Source organism: Prionailurus bengalensis, chromosome A1, assembly GCF_016509475.1.
Source record: "Prionailurus bengalensis isolate Pbe53 chromosome A1, Fcat_Pben_1.1_paternal_pri, whole genome shotgun sequence".
NCBI lineage: Eukaryota > Metazoa > Chordata > Mammalia > Carnivora > Felidae > Prionailurus > Prionailurus bengalensis.
In genome coordinates, this window is record NC_057343.1 from 4,329,897 (window position 1) to 4,344,515 (window position 14,619).

General features: G+C 45.7%; 1 protein-coding gene across 2 annotated transcripts in view; it reads right to left on the reverse strand.

Moving 5' to 3' along the window:
- The window catches only part of LOC122480630 (mitochondrial intermediate peptidase), a 157,313-nt gene that overhangs the window by 25,843 nt on the left and 116,851 nt on the right, over window positions 1-14,619 (reverse strand). For both annotated transcript variants that reach the window (XM_043575263.1, XM_043575273.1), the window contains 2 exons: window positions 3,795-3,916; window positions 668-741 (listed from right to left, as the gene is read on the reverse strand). In XM_043575263.1, coding sequence (XP_043431198.1) covers window positions 668-741; window positions 3,795-3,916 — 196 coding nt within the window. The remainder of the gene's footprint in view (window positions 1-667; window positions 742-3,794; window positions 3,917-14,619) is intronic.

Genomic DNA, 14,619 nt, shown 5'->3' on the forward strand with positions numbered 1-14,619 from the left:
AGCTTACAGGACTTCTTTAAGCTAAAGAAATACACTGGGACCTCTGAAAACCAATTTTTTTGATAATTTATGACGAATTTATAAATTTCCTACATTTTAAAAGTTAAAACCTGAAATTTTATCTTGGCATCTAAATACATCACAGTAACTAAAAATTAATTTGTTTGGGATACAATGAACTAGATACATGCTCAGAACAAAGGACACAGCTGACGCATCATCTCTAAAGGCAAAAAAAAAAATGTATGGAGGAAATATGAAACAGCTTTCACTATAGACGGTGCAAAAACATAACTCCAAGAGCTAATATTAAAACCTAACCCATAAAACGGGAGGGTGGTGAGGGGATGGGCGAAATCGATGAAGGGGACTGAGGTACCAACTGCCAGCTATCAAATAAATAAGTCACAGAGATGGAAAGTACAGCATAGGGAGTACAGTCAATAATACTGTCATAACAGTGTTCGGTGACCCATGGCAGCGACAATATGCTGGTGACCCTGGCGTAACGTACAGACCTGCCCGATCACCGTGCTGTGCACCTGAAACTAATATAACGTTGTATGGCAATGTTAAATTATATTATAATCCAAAATACATATAACCCATAAAACCTTGAAAGAAAGAAGGTCGCACAGCAAAGTTCCCAACCCTCGTTTTGTTTTACCTTGCACCATGAGCATCGGTTCCTTGCCCCCGCCGTGTGCCAGCATCTCCCTGCGATAGCGCTCCCCTGCCGTCCTGGTGGGGGGAGAAGAAGAGACCGTTACAGGCACTGACACGGGCAGCCCGCCCAGCCCCCGGGCACCCGTGTCTTAGTTTCTTTCTCCAAATGAAGCCACGCTGACAGAAAAGCCGCCACCACGAGATAGCTCAGCCCTCGATTTTCCTGCTTCTAAACATCGACTTCCAATTTTTGAATTACTCTCATAAAGTCAAACTAGGTGTGAAATGTTTACTGTAAAAGGAGAAGTGTATTTTTAGCTTTGTTTCACAGCAAGCAATCTCTCTTCAAAGAAAGGATTATTTCGTTTATGGATCATATACTGAGTGGAAGCTATCCTATTCTCCATCGTCTTTGGGATTATCTTAAAGTGAGGTTTTGGAACTATTTATGCTGAGATGAAACAGAGAGAGAAAAAATAAGACTGTGAAAGAAAAGCGAAGGAGAAAAAGCTGGCAGGAGAGGGTTAATTACACCCGGAGACCTTGGCTTAGGGTAACAGCTAATGGAACAGGAAACTGACTCTTGAGTATACAGGTGGAAAGGGCAAAGTTCAGAACGGCCCGTCTGTATCTTCTGATGCTCTTTGTCTGCTGGATTCTGCAGGGAACACCGTCTGTGATGATACTCGCAGGCAGATTTTGGAGAACTTTTATAGACAGAAATTCTCCAACTTAATGGCACCCGGACACAAGGCTATTTAGAGCTACTTTTGTGTATTATGGAAAATGCAGTTCCTTTAATGCCAGATGACTGACACCCATGATGACATAAGTTACATAAATCATGATGTTTTCATTGCACTATTTCTGGAGCATCTTTGCATACGGGCAATTTTGCAAACGTGGTTTCTAATCAGAATTTCTGATAGTGTCACAGTATCCAACATAGGTTGATGTCAAACACGAAGTGGGTGCTAAGCCAAAGCGTGTCCTGATTTAGGAAACATGGACAGAAGGCTGGGCCCACCCAGGGAGGGGACAGGGTGGCTGAGAGGCCCTGCCTGACCTCTGGCCTGGGGGAGGGGTGTACCTCCTCCTGGCCCCTGGCTTTCTGGTGAGGCATCCAGTCTGGTGATTTTTTTCAGGAGTGGGATCAAAAGGGATCTTTTGACATAGGTAAGAAATTTTCTAGCCTTATGAGTATTTTTACTAGCTTACTTTTACATGTCTATAAAAGTGTGGCAAACTACATGTCTAGGCAAGAATGCACACATAAACAAGATATAAATGCAAGAAATATATGTGCTTAATAGTATGTGGCCTTCTAGTAAAGTGCAGTTCCTTTAAACAAGGTAATATTCTGCCTGTTTATAGAAATCTCCAGGGAAGAATCGTAATTCCCCGAAATGATTTATTATAGTCAAGTTTGGCTTTCGGTCTTTTGAAAATAACAAAATCTGAAAAGCAGACCGAACGTCTGCAGCATGCAAAGGGCAGGAGACAAAAGAACACGTGGCTACGAAGCTGCAAAACATTTCAACGTTCTATGACATCAGACTCAAGTTCCAAAGACTTTGGAACTGAATGTGATTATGAGATGCTAAGAAAATCCCAACCTGCATCCAGCCGCACGGAAAGCTGGAGTTGTGCAGGAGACGGGGAGGGGGAGGGGGCTAGGAACCGGCAGCCCTGTTTTATCATCTCACTCCGTCTGAACTGTGAGGCCTCGGACAAACCACTTGCCCTCTCCGAGCCTCAGTTTCCTCTCGTAAGAAGTACGTGCTCTGCCAGGACAACCGTGAATGCAAACTAACGCGCCATACGGAAATTTCAGGGCACTCCGAAAATCCAAGGTGCCATTCATCTTCAACCACATGAAAGCGGTGAAGACGCCAGTCATCATCCGCGGCTGCCTGACAGGTATTTGGAGATGCGTCTGTGTGGTGAGGAGACAAGATGTTTTAAACGAGTATGAGACCAGATCATCATTAGTGGTTTGCTTTCAAGGAAGCACCTTCCAAGGACTCTGAGACCAGAACTCAACTTCCCCAAGGTTGCGGTCGAGAAGCATCCTGTGGAGGCCCACTGCGGGCACGACAGGATACTCCTGTGCTTCTGATCTGGGGATGCGGGGCTGCCCAGCCCAGACCCCGCTCTCCGTCCTCTTCCAGCCCGCCGCCACCTCGCATGGCCTGTCTCCACGGCGGGGAAGGGGTTGGGCATCGTACGTCCCTACCTGAAATCCACCTACCCGGATTCCCTCACTGAATCACTACAGGCTCCCACGGTCACCAGCTAGCCTGAGGCCCGAGACTCAGCCCACAGTCATGTTCGTGAGCCTTCCGCTGAGTCAGCCGCGGATTCTCCTGTGTGAACCACTGCCCATCCTGATGGTGGAAATGGTGAGCAAGGCTACTCGAGAGGGCACCCAGGAGGCAGGCCGTGGGAAGCGATGTGGGGGAGGGGTTCTGCAGCTACCGATACTAAGTGGCGGTCAGCGGCCCCCATGAAGGGGGGCTGTGGAGGAGCCGTCAGGGGAGCGGGTCCCCTTCTTCAGACTGCCACCGTCTTCCACGGGAAGAAAGCGTTCCAAAGTCGGGCAAAGGGGGAAACTTCCGGAGCAAAGTGGACCCTGGCATCGAGAATCAACGCTTCCAATGGTGCTGCTCCCAAATGACTGAGAGAAGCGAGTCCTTCGTTGGGCAACAGAGAGGAAATCAGGTGTTCCGTGTGACTGACTCCTCGGAAGTTTGTGCTGAAAATAAGGAAGGCCGTCTCAAGTAACAGGAAGCACAGAGCAGTGGGGAACAGACAACAAGACAGGCTGGAACAGCCACGCAAACCCACAGGGGACGCACGGGAACACAGCAGTCTAGGCCCGCTTTGGAGGCGCAAAGAGCCCTCACGCAGAGGTCCCTGCGGGCGTGACAGGAGGGTGCCACACCATCGCCGGTGTGTGACAGCCGTGAGTGCTGCGGGGCGAGGTGGAGGCTCGGGGCCCGGCCTGGTCGGAAGGGCCTGGCAGTGGCCTGCACTGCGGGGCAAGCGGCTGAGGCTCCCGGCCTGGCTTCAGAAGCAGGGGCGTGGCAGATTACTGGTGTCAGAGAAGAATTCCTCCCCCTCGTTACCTGTTAAAAGGGTCTCGTCGAAAACACTCCTTCCAGACCATGGAAGCTACCGCCCTGGACATGAGGTAAGAGTAATACTTGGCACCGTAGCCCACGAGGTGGCTGAATCGAAGCTGCCAGGCCTGCCAACACGGAAACAGCACAGGAAATAATTACGTCTTTGTATCTCCAGGTATCACGCACCGGAACACAATGGGAGCACAGGAGGAAATCCGCAAATGTCTGGATTTCAATTTAACCCTCGAGGGCCACGTCGCTCACCATATTAACATTTTTCCATATTTTAGACACTGTTATGGACTGAAGGGTGCCCCCCCGCCCCAAAATTCGTATGTCGAAGCCCCCGCCCCGATGCCGCAGAATGTGACTGTATTTGGAGATAGAGCCTTTCTTTTAAAAGGGTGGCTAAGCTAAAATGGGGCTAATGCAGGGGGACTAGAGTCCTTCTAAGAAGGGAGAGACACCAGGGTGGGCTCAGAGGAAAGACCACGTGAGGACACGGCCAGAAGGCGGTCGTCTGCAAGCCAAGGGGAGGAGCCTTGAGGAAAGCAAACCTGACACGCTGAACCGTTTTGTACAAGTTCGTCACTGCTGGGGCTCAGCTCTGTGACACATGTGGAAAGCAGGCAGCCCGAGCTCAGCAGGAGAAGTGAGGATCGCAGAGGGGGGCTGGGCTTTCACACCCGTCATGGCCTGCGGATGCCTGGTCATCCACGCCAGAGGGAACCATGGGTCTGGCTCTGAGTGCCTCCGTGCTTTTTGAGGACAATCGTGTAGCTCTTATAAGAAAGGCCGTGTGAGTTTTCATGGAAGAGTGCTCTCCCACTGGAAAATTCTCTTCCTGCCAATACCGTTCTTTCTTGGGACCTAAAAGCTGAAACACCTACCTCCTGATTGGTCAGTAGGAGGAAGGGTATCCAAGTGCCAACGCATAAACTTACCAGGCCATACATCACGACGACAAAAGCTAGAATTCTAAAAACTGTCCTCAAAAGACGGATTTGTGACTTAAACATGACATCCACTGTCTTCTAATGTATGCTTTAGTTGAACATTAAAACTTTTTGAGGAAAAAAAAAAACTGCAGCCCACGTATTTTTTAACGATGTAACCAAAAAACTAAGCCTTATTCATGACTGACAGATGGATATGTTATACTTTCATTCGTAATTTTTTAACAAAGGCATAATTGATATATTACAGAAGTTTTAGGTATACAACTTAATGATTTGCTATTTGTATATATTGTGAAATGATCACCACAATAAAGCCTAGAAGCCTGTTTTTTTTTTTTTTTTTTAGAACTAAGATGGTCATTAACAAATCTTTTAATTCCCTGGGAAATAAAGTATAAACTGTAATCCTTACCACAAACCTATAAACCAGATAAGCAAATTCTACCTGATTGAGAACAAACATTGAGAACACAGACGGTTCCTTGATCACAGAGTGTGGCTAATTTTCGAGCATCGTCTAAGTCTTGTAGCTACGCCACAGGGGCTTATGATGAGGTCCCAGTGCTAGTTATTCTCTGGGCATGTCCGACACTTTCAGACAAACAGTTTGCCTGGATTGGGCAAAGGAGCTATTACAAAAGAGGGTGTGCTAACGTGACACTGTCAGCTATGCTTCGATGTTTTAGGAGCACTTAAAAAAAGGAAGAGCACAACTAAATGGAAAATGGCAAATGGGAAAAAAAAAGGAAGGTACGCTGAGGCGTCCCAACTAATTTTGAACGTGAGGTTATCACGGCAGAGAGAAACAACTACCCTCCGTATCCACTCTCCCCATTTTTCAAAATGGCTATGCTGGGAAGTAAAGTGAGCACCTTGTGAGTCACGTTCTTAAAGGAAACAGATGTGCCCCTTGCTCCCGAGGTCTGTCACGTCGGGCCATCTGTGAAGGTGAGCCCCCGGCGAGGGGGAGCCGCAAGCCGGGAGCGTGGTTTCGGACTCCACGTGGCCACCACCAGCACCGGGAGGGTGCGTTCACGAGGCTGCCGTCTGGGGTCTGTTACAGTCACCGGACCTGGATCCTTCCTAACTTGCCCCAGGCACAGGTGCCAGCACCATAACAACATGAAGGGCAGCTGGACTGAGGCCCAAAGGCTCAACCGTGGCCTCGCCCCAGATGGGAGAAAGGGACTGCACACTGTCCAGTCAACAGGTACCCTCAGGGGGACGTGGGGGACATGGAAAACTCAGACAGGCTACCTTTCGCATCCCGTTTGTGTGCAAGGGGTACTGAAATTGAAGGCAAATTGTCAAGGACCATCTATGGGTCAAAATCCATTACAATAAACTTTGAGTGACTAAAGTTTGAGTCAAAGGGTTAGGTCTTTCAGAGTTCAATCATAACCCATACAGTTCTGGATACTCTGTCTTACTAAAAAAAAGGGGAGGGTCTATGTCAATTTTTGTGGTATGCTGGCATCTTAATGGGCCACTGGTAATCTTTCTCACATGAAGCCGCTGGGATGCGATGATATCTCTCGTAACGGAGTACGGCCTGCTGTTCTAATCTGGCTCTTATGCGATGGATTATATAAGCCTTTCTCAAGGTGGAAGTCTCGAGATCAGAAGCACACAATTTAAGGTGCCCCGTCTGAAGCTTCTTCTCGGTGATCTGCCGTAACTAGTTCGGTAGCCTTTGTAATGCAGAGCCAAGTTTAATTTTGTTTAGATTCCAGCTGGACACGCTTTCGTGTTGCCTTGAATGCAGGCCTACTTCCATAAAGGCATTTGATTTGAGCCAAGGGATTTCTAAGTTCGTTCACGTTATCAGCTCATAACTGAGTCCCCCCATAAACAGAGTAATAAAAATCAGACCTTTCGGAAGTGTAGAAAGAGACATCGGGATGCGTGCAATGCTCAGCTTCCCGAGCTGTCATGGTGTCTGCTGAACAGCAACACGCCCGCCGGGATGCAGACGCTCTGGCACAACGCACACCTCGTCGCGTCTTGTCCTTTAATTACAGGCTTGAGTCCGGTACTACACCCTTCTCATACCCAAACATTTCACACGCCAAAGAAATTGCACCCACCTGCCACCTTTCATCAGAGGCCTGCACGTTTATGGTAGACTAAGACCTAGGGTTCCACTGCTGTTTGACCACAAATAGTGAATTCCTGCTGATTCAACCTCATATTAAGACCTTATTATAATTTCACTCATTCATCAGGAAAAGGAAAAGGCAGCATTTCATTTTAAGCTCAGGAGTTAACGATATGACTCTCCCTTTGAAGTCGAATGTTTCATGTCCTAAGGGACAAGGTCAGATGGACAGAAGTTTCTACCCTTCCTTTGAAGTGTAATGTGCGGATCTGGTCTTAAAAAACAAGGGCACCAACCCCTTCGCTGCTTCTCTTTTATTCTGTGCAGACCTTCTTCTAACCCTGCCCCTGTCCCACGGCTTGGTTATGACAAATCTCTTGGTCAGACACGCCCAGGGATCCCACATAAAAGACAGGAACGTGGAGCAGGTGAAGAGTGAGTGTCCCAGGAACTCTGTGGAAACCGCCACTTGCTTTAGAACTCAGGGAAGCGGGGCCCTTTGAGGCTTCTCATTCGCTGTAGCTCCTTCCTAACAGCGCGACTTTCCTCCGTCCGAGTTAGAGACCGGACCGGGAGGCCAGGAACAGAAACAACAAAGCATCTGGTGACCTACTATCTATCTCGGTTTCGAACCCAGAAGAGGGGCTAGTGCAGAGTAAGCACTCATCAACTACACGTTAAATGTTCAATGATTGAACTGATCACCTCTTAAAAAAATTTTTTTTTAATATTTATTTTTGAGAGACAGAGTGTGAGTGGGGGAGGGGCAGAGAGCGAGGGAGACACAGAATCCGAAGCAGGCTCCAGGCTCCGAGCTGTCCGCACAGAGCCGACGTGGGGCTCGAACTCACAAACCTCGAGATCCTGACCTGACTGGAAGTCGGACGCTTAACCAACAGGGCCCCCCCCCCCAGGCACCCCTCATTTCTCTTAATTATACTCTCAGCACACCATTTCTTCATTTCTAGCTACATGTGTCTAAACGTGTTTAGCTAAAATTTATTTGAAAACAATCTTTATCGGTGACATTCGAAGTTGCATGAGCACAGGAGCGACACCCACGGCCTCCTTGATGTATGCCGTACGAACCGAGATTTCCTTCAGAGCAAAGACCACAGTGCAGTGTCTACGTCTGGGCTCAGCACGGCATGGGGACCATGAAAGGAAATCAACAGCTGTCTGCTGGCTGGCTGAACGGGTGGACAGATGGACAGATACTAAAGGCTTCATTTAGGATGATGCTCAATGTTCCTGAAAAATTAGCCTTTGATTTCAAGGAGGAGGCGAGGAACAACATTTATATCACAAACAAGAGGATATCACAGAGCTAAAAGCAAATGTTGGATCTCATGCTGACTATTAATAGTAGGTTTTTTTAACCTACATTTTTTTTTTACTATTATCTGAAAAATGACATAAGATTTTTGAGGCTAATTTCGACACCAGATCTCCAGGTCTGGACTCTGTGTAGTGTTTTGTCTTCACGGACAGACCATTCTGACTTTTCACATAAGGCACAATCTTGCTGGTTTGTGGAGGAGCTCTTAGGGTATCAAATCTGTGCCATCCCAAAGTGTTTATTTGGCCGCCACGGAAAGCAGAAGGGCATATTTTCCCATCTGCCTTCTCATGTTTATATTCTCTCTTAACGTATGCATACGTATACATTTTGCATGAATCAATGTGGACTAGTTTTTCTAGTTTGATAAAAACTCCCCATGGACACTTTACCAGAACCTGAGAAATGACAGTCCCAAACAAACTAGAATTCTCCACTTGAAATACAAAGGGATTTAAATTTTTTTTAATCTTTCTTTATCTTAGAGGGAGAGACACAGCGCGAGCAGGGAGGGGGCAGAGAAACAGGGAGACACGGGATCCGAAGCAGGCTCCAGGCTCTAAGGTATCAGCGCGGAGCCCGACGCGGGCTCAGACCCACGAACCGTGAGATCATGACCTGAGCTGAAGTCAGACGCTTAACTGACTGAGCCACCCAGGAGCCCCAATACGAGGTGATTTTATTTTTATTTTTTTAATTTTTAATTTTTTTTTTTTTTTTTACTTTTTAGGTATTTCAGCTATATGAGGTGATTTTAAATGAAACACAGCTATCGTGCTTGACACACCCCCAGGTAGTCCCTATGTTCCCGTTCATGCCTTAGGGAAACCTCCTCCCCTTGAGTGTGGGCAGGACGTGCGCCTTGCTTCTAACCAACAGACTATGGCAACGGCAATGGGATGTCACCCTCATCGTGAGTTGTGTTAGACACAATGTCTCGTCTGATGAGCAGACTCTAGAAACTCTCCGTGGGGGCCTGAGGAACTTCAGCGGCTATGTTGGGGAAGCCCATCCGGCAGGAAGCCAGGTGAAGCCTCTAGGATCTGGGAGGAAGGATTTCAGACACAGGGGTGGCCTCTCGGGCAGCGGGGTGTCCTACAGTTGACGGCAAGAAGTTGGGGCCCTGGGTCCCACCACTGCAAAGACACGAACGCTGCCACTGACCTGGACAAAGCGGTCAGGCCCCAGCTAAGCCTGCAGCCAGCCGACCCCCTGGCTGCGGGCTTGCGAAGGCCCCGGGCACAGGACGCAGCCGCGCTGTGCTCTGCCTCCTGATGCACAGAAACTGTGAGTGCACTGGTTTGAGCCAGCAAGCCTGCGGTAATCCGGTCCACAGCAACAGAAAGCGTGCGTCACTATTTACACCAGAAAGTGAGAGCTGTACTCAGGAACGCCACTGAGAGGAACGAAGAAAACATGGAAGGGATACCTATATTTATCAAGTGTCTCTTCAACAAAATGTTGTGAGGGGGACGTCTTCAGAGTGATTTCATTAATTTTCATGAACAGTTACGTTTTACAAATAGAATCAAGCAAGAGTGATTTGGTCGGGGCCGTGGGCGCAGATGGTTGAACAGCCCCTCCTCATTCCCCTCTTCCTCCTAGGAACAGAACCACACCCCTTCCTTAATGTGTCTGAGCAAGGCTGCGTCGCGGCGGCCGAGACGCCATCTCCCAGGCTTACATCCGAGCAAGCACAGGTGACTGGAAGAAATGTGTACAACCATGGCCTTCGTAACAAAGCGGTTCATTCTCCTCCTTCTCTTTCCCCCAGCCTTGAGAAGTGAACACCAGCCACCGCATCAGACCCTGACTGAAGCCGTGTGTTGAGGGACCACCAGCCCAACAGCCCTATCTGCCCATCCTTGCCTTGTCAGGCGGGAGGAAACGAACTCTACCGTATTGAGGTCACCGTATTTTGTATTTCCAACTGACGACCACAGAATCCAAAGCCAGGGGTCTTTCTAAATTCAAAGCACATGCTCTCGGGCTGTTCCATACCACACATCCTGAAGTATCAGATTATGGGACCTACTTGCTTTCCACAAATGGGAAAATTATAATCACCCTGATTTCAAACTCTGGACCCTTGAATCATATTCCTATGCATGATTTGTGTGTATTTGACACCTATGACTTAGAACTTAATTTCTATCGTACTAGCTTAAACACATCAAAACATACCACACAGCTACTTTTATAGCTAAAAAGGAAAGACCTTTACAAGTGATAGTAAGTGCTACAATTAGTTAAAATGTTAACAGCGCTGGACTTGGGGAGGCCTCTGGGACCTACGGGTGGCTTGACAGCCAGGGGAAAGCCGGCTCATGTATATTAATACTAAACCTAGGTATAATAATAAGAGTAAGTTAAAACGTTAACACTGCTCTCCGATACGTAAAAATATTTATCCACATTACATAAGTCCTTCTCCATACGACCGTTCAAACCTGAATAATCTCCCAAAGTGCCATTATGAGAGTTTTCTAACCCCAAAAAGACTCCTATGCCATATGTGTGTGTTTATGACACAAATCCTAATGACAACTAGAAGAAATTGTCTGTGCTCATGGCAGAATTATGGCGTATTTTAAGGAGACAAGACCGTGTCAGAAGAAAAAAAAAAATCATTCCTAACAAACGGACCAAAGGTCTTCAGGCAGTGAACACTGACATCAGGCAAACCACTACGGATGCACCAAATATTAACTAGGAGTGCGTCTCTTCAGTATGCCAACCTCAATTATCAGTTTTATTTATAGGTGGACATTGCGGGGGATAAAGCTTTCACCACACAAAAACAACATCCCTGGAAATGCTGGACTGTGCCTATCAAAGTCAGTCTATTGGCAGACAAAAGGGGTAACTGATTCAAATGTTTAAGTTGTTAAAGTGTTCGTTAGATGAAATATGGGTGGTGACATTAATCTAAGTAGATGAAATAATAAATGAAAAACAACAAGCATGGAACTGGAACCAAGACAGGCTAGCTTTCTTCTTCTTCTTTTTTTAAATTTTTTAAATGTTTATTCATTTTTGAGAAAGAGAAACAGAGTGCGAGTGGGGGAGGGGCAGAGAGAGAGGGAGACAACAGAATCCGAAGCAGGCTCCAGGCTCCGAGCTGTCAGCACAGAGCCCGAAGCGGGGCTTGAACCCACGAACGGTGAGATCATGACCTGAGCTGAAGTCGGATGCTTAACTGACTGAGCCACCCAGGCACCCCTAGCTTTTTTCTTCTGAATGAAAGCTCTTTTACACTGCTTCTCCCCTTGCCTGTACCATCTCAAGAGAAAAAGTAGGTTCCTCTCCACTCTAAAGGAACCCAGGGTCAAGTAATGAGGACTGCCATGAAATGGGAGGGCTTCTGTGATCAGGAGGGCACCCAGGAGAGCAAGAGGGACCCCTGTAGGAACAAGACACCATCTCTGGTGTTAATACAGCCACCAAAAGAAGAGGGATGTTAAAACACCAAAGCGAAAACCAGAAAACAACTGACAAAAATGGCAATAGTAATTCCATACCTATCGATAATTCCTCTAAATGCCAATGGACTGAATTCTTCAATTAAAAGACACAGAGGGGCACCTGGGTGGCTCAGTTGGTTAAGCATCTGACTTCGGCTCAGGTCATGATCTCACGGTTCGTGACTCTGAGCCCTTCATTGGGACCTCTGGTGTCAGTACAGAGCCCACTTCAGATCCTCTGTCCTGCTCTCTCTCTCTGCCCCTCCCCTGCTTACACTTTCTGCGTCTCTCTCAAAATAAATAAGTAAACTTAAAAAATAAAAATAAAAACACAAAAGACACAGGTGGCTGGCTAGATTTTTTTTTTTTTTTTGAGAGAGACCCAACTATATGCTGCTGACTAAAAAGTCACTTCAGCTTTAAGAACACACAAAGGCCTAACGCGAAGGGATGGGAAAAGATATTCCATGTAAATGGGAAGCACAAGAGAACAGGGATAGCTACACTCACATCAGAAAAAATAAACTTAAGACAAAACAGTAACAGAGACAAAGAAGGTGATTACTTAACATCAACAGAGTCAATTCATCAAGAAGACAGAACAGTTGTAAATATACATGTACCCAACATGAAAGCACCTCAATACGTTAAGCAAATACTAACCATTCGGAAGACTAAAACACACAACCATACAATAAGAGCAGGGAACTTCAATACCTGACTTTCAATAATGGACAGATCACCCGGACAGAAAATCCACAGAGAAACCTTAGACTTGAACCATACCTTAGATCAAATGGTCCTAACAGACATATATATACAGAACATTCCAGGGAAGCCTAAGTGTCCAACTTTTTGATTTCGGCTCGGTCATGATCTCATGGCTGGTGAGTTCAGGCTCCACGTTGGGCTCTGTGCTGACAACAGGGAGCCTGCTTGGGATTCTCTCTCTCTCCCCTTCTCTCTCTGCCCCTCCCCCACTCACGCTGTCTCAGTCTCCCTGAAAATACATAAACTTAAAAAAACCATTTAGAACATTCCATCCAACAACAGCGGAATACGTATTCTTCTCAAGCACACACAAAACATTCTCTAGCATCGATTGCACGATAGGCCACAAAACAAGTTGTACTAAATTTAAGAAGACTGAAATCATACCAAATATCTGTTCTGACCACAATGGCATGAAATTAGATGTCAATAACAAGAAGAAAGATTGAAAAGTCATAAAGATGTGGAAATTAAACAACACACTTCTTCTGAACAACTACCAGGTCAAAGAAGAAACCAAAAGGAAAAATCAAAAACTCTCTTGAGACACAAGAAACTAAAACTCTACCAAATGTAAATCTATGGGATACTGCAAAAGCAGGTTGAAGATGGAGAACCTCAAAAAAGAAAGAAAAAAAATCAACCTATATTTATACCTTAAGGAACTAGAAAAAGAGGAACAAACTAAGCCCAAAGTTAGCAGAAGGAAGGAAATAACAAAGATCGGAGTGGAAACAGATGACATAGTGACTAAAAAGACCATAGAAAACATCAGTGAAACTAAGAGCTGTTTTTTTTTTTTAATTTTTTTTTTAATGTTTATTTATTTTTGAGAGAGAGAGAGACAGAGCATGAGCAGGGGAGGGGCAGAGAGAGAGGGAGACACAGAATCCGAAACAGGCTTCAGGCTCTGAGCCGTCAGCACAGAGCCCGACGTGGGGCTCGAACTCACAAATTGTGAGATCGTGACCTGAGCCGAAGTCGGACGCTTAACCGACTGAGCCACCCAGGCGCCCCGAGCTGTTTTTTTTTTAATAAACAAAATAGATGAACCATTATCCAGATGTACCAAGAAAAGAAAGTGAAAAGATAAAAATTAGCAATATTAGAAATGAAAGAAAACATTACAACTGATACCACAGAAATATAAAGGATCATAAGAGACAACGAATAATTACACACCGACAAATTGGATAACCTTGAAGAAATGGAACATAGATCAATGGAACAGAATAGAGAGCCCAGAAATAAAACCACTTGGAGAAAAGTGGTATATCCCCACTTCTCGGGATATACCCAAAGGAAATGAAAACATCATCCTGAACAGATGTCTGTACTCCCACGTTAACTGCAGCATGATTCACAAGAGCCTAGGTATGGAAATGACCTAAGTGTCCATTAACGGATCAATAGATAAAGAAAATCTGGTATGTATATGGAATATCTGGCCTTCAAAATCAGGAAATATTTGTTCGTGACAACATGAACGAACCCAGAGGTCATTGTGCTGAGTGAAACAAGCCAGACGGAGAAGGACATACAGGATGGTATCACTTATATGTGGACTATTAAAAAAAAAAAAAAAAAAAAAAAAGCCAAACTCACAGAAACAGAGAATAGAAAGTGGTTACTCAGGGGTAGCAGACACAAGGGATTATACTTTGCATAATAAAAGAGTACAAACTTTTATTATAGGATTGATAAGATCGGAGGATCGAATGCATAATACGATGACTATAGTCATACTCGACTCTATAATTGAAATTTGCTGAGAGTAGATTTTAAATGTTCTCACCAAAAAAAAAAAAAAAAAAGACAAAGGTAAATATGTGAGGTGATGAATGTGTTAATTAACTCGGGGGAAAGGGATCCTCTCACAATGTATACGTGCATCACATTACCATGGTTTTATACTTTAAACGTCTTACAGTTTTGTTAATTATACCTCAATAAAGAGAGAAAAAAAGAGCATACACATACTTTGAAGGAAAAAAAAAGAAGGGATGCTGCTTCTGTCTTCGTTGTGGTTGTGAACAGTTCGAGAAAAGAAGTCGGTGTCTGTACAGCGAGACAAAAACCATGAAAGCAAGCCCGGAAGACATGAGTGCTCCTTGTAGACAGTGGGGTTTTCTGCTCACGCGTAAAGAAGTGATGCAGAATGGACGGCAGCTTCTCAACGTGGGAGAAAATCCAAGAG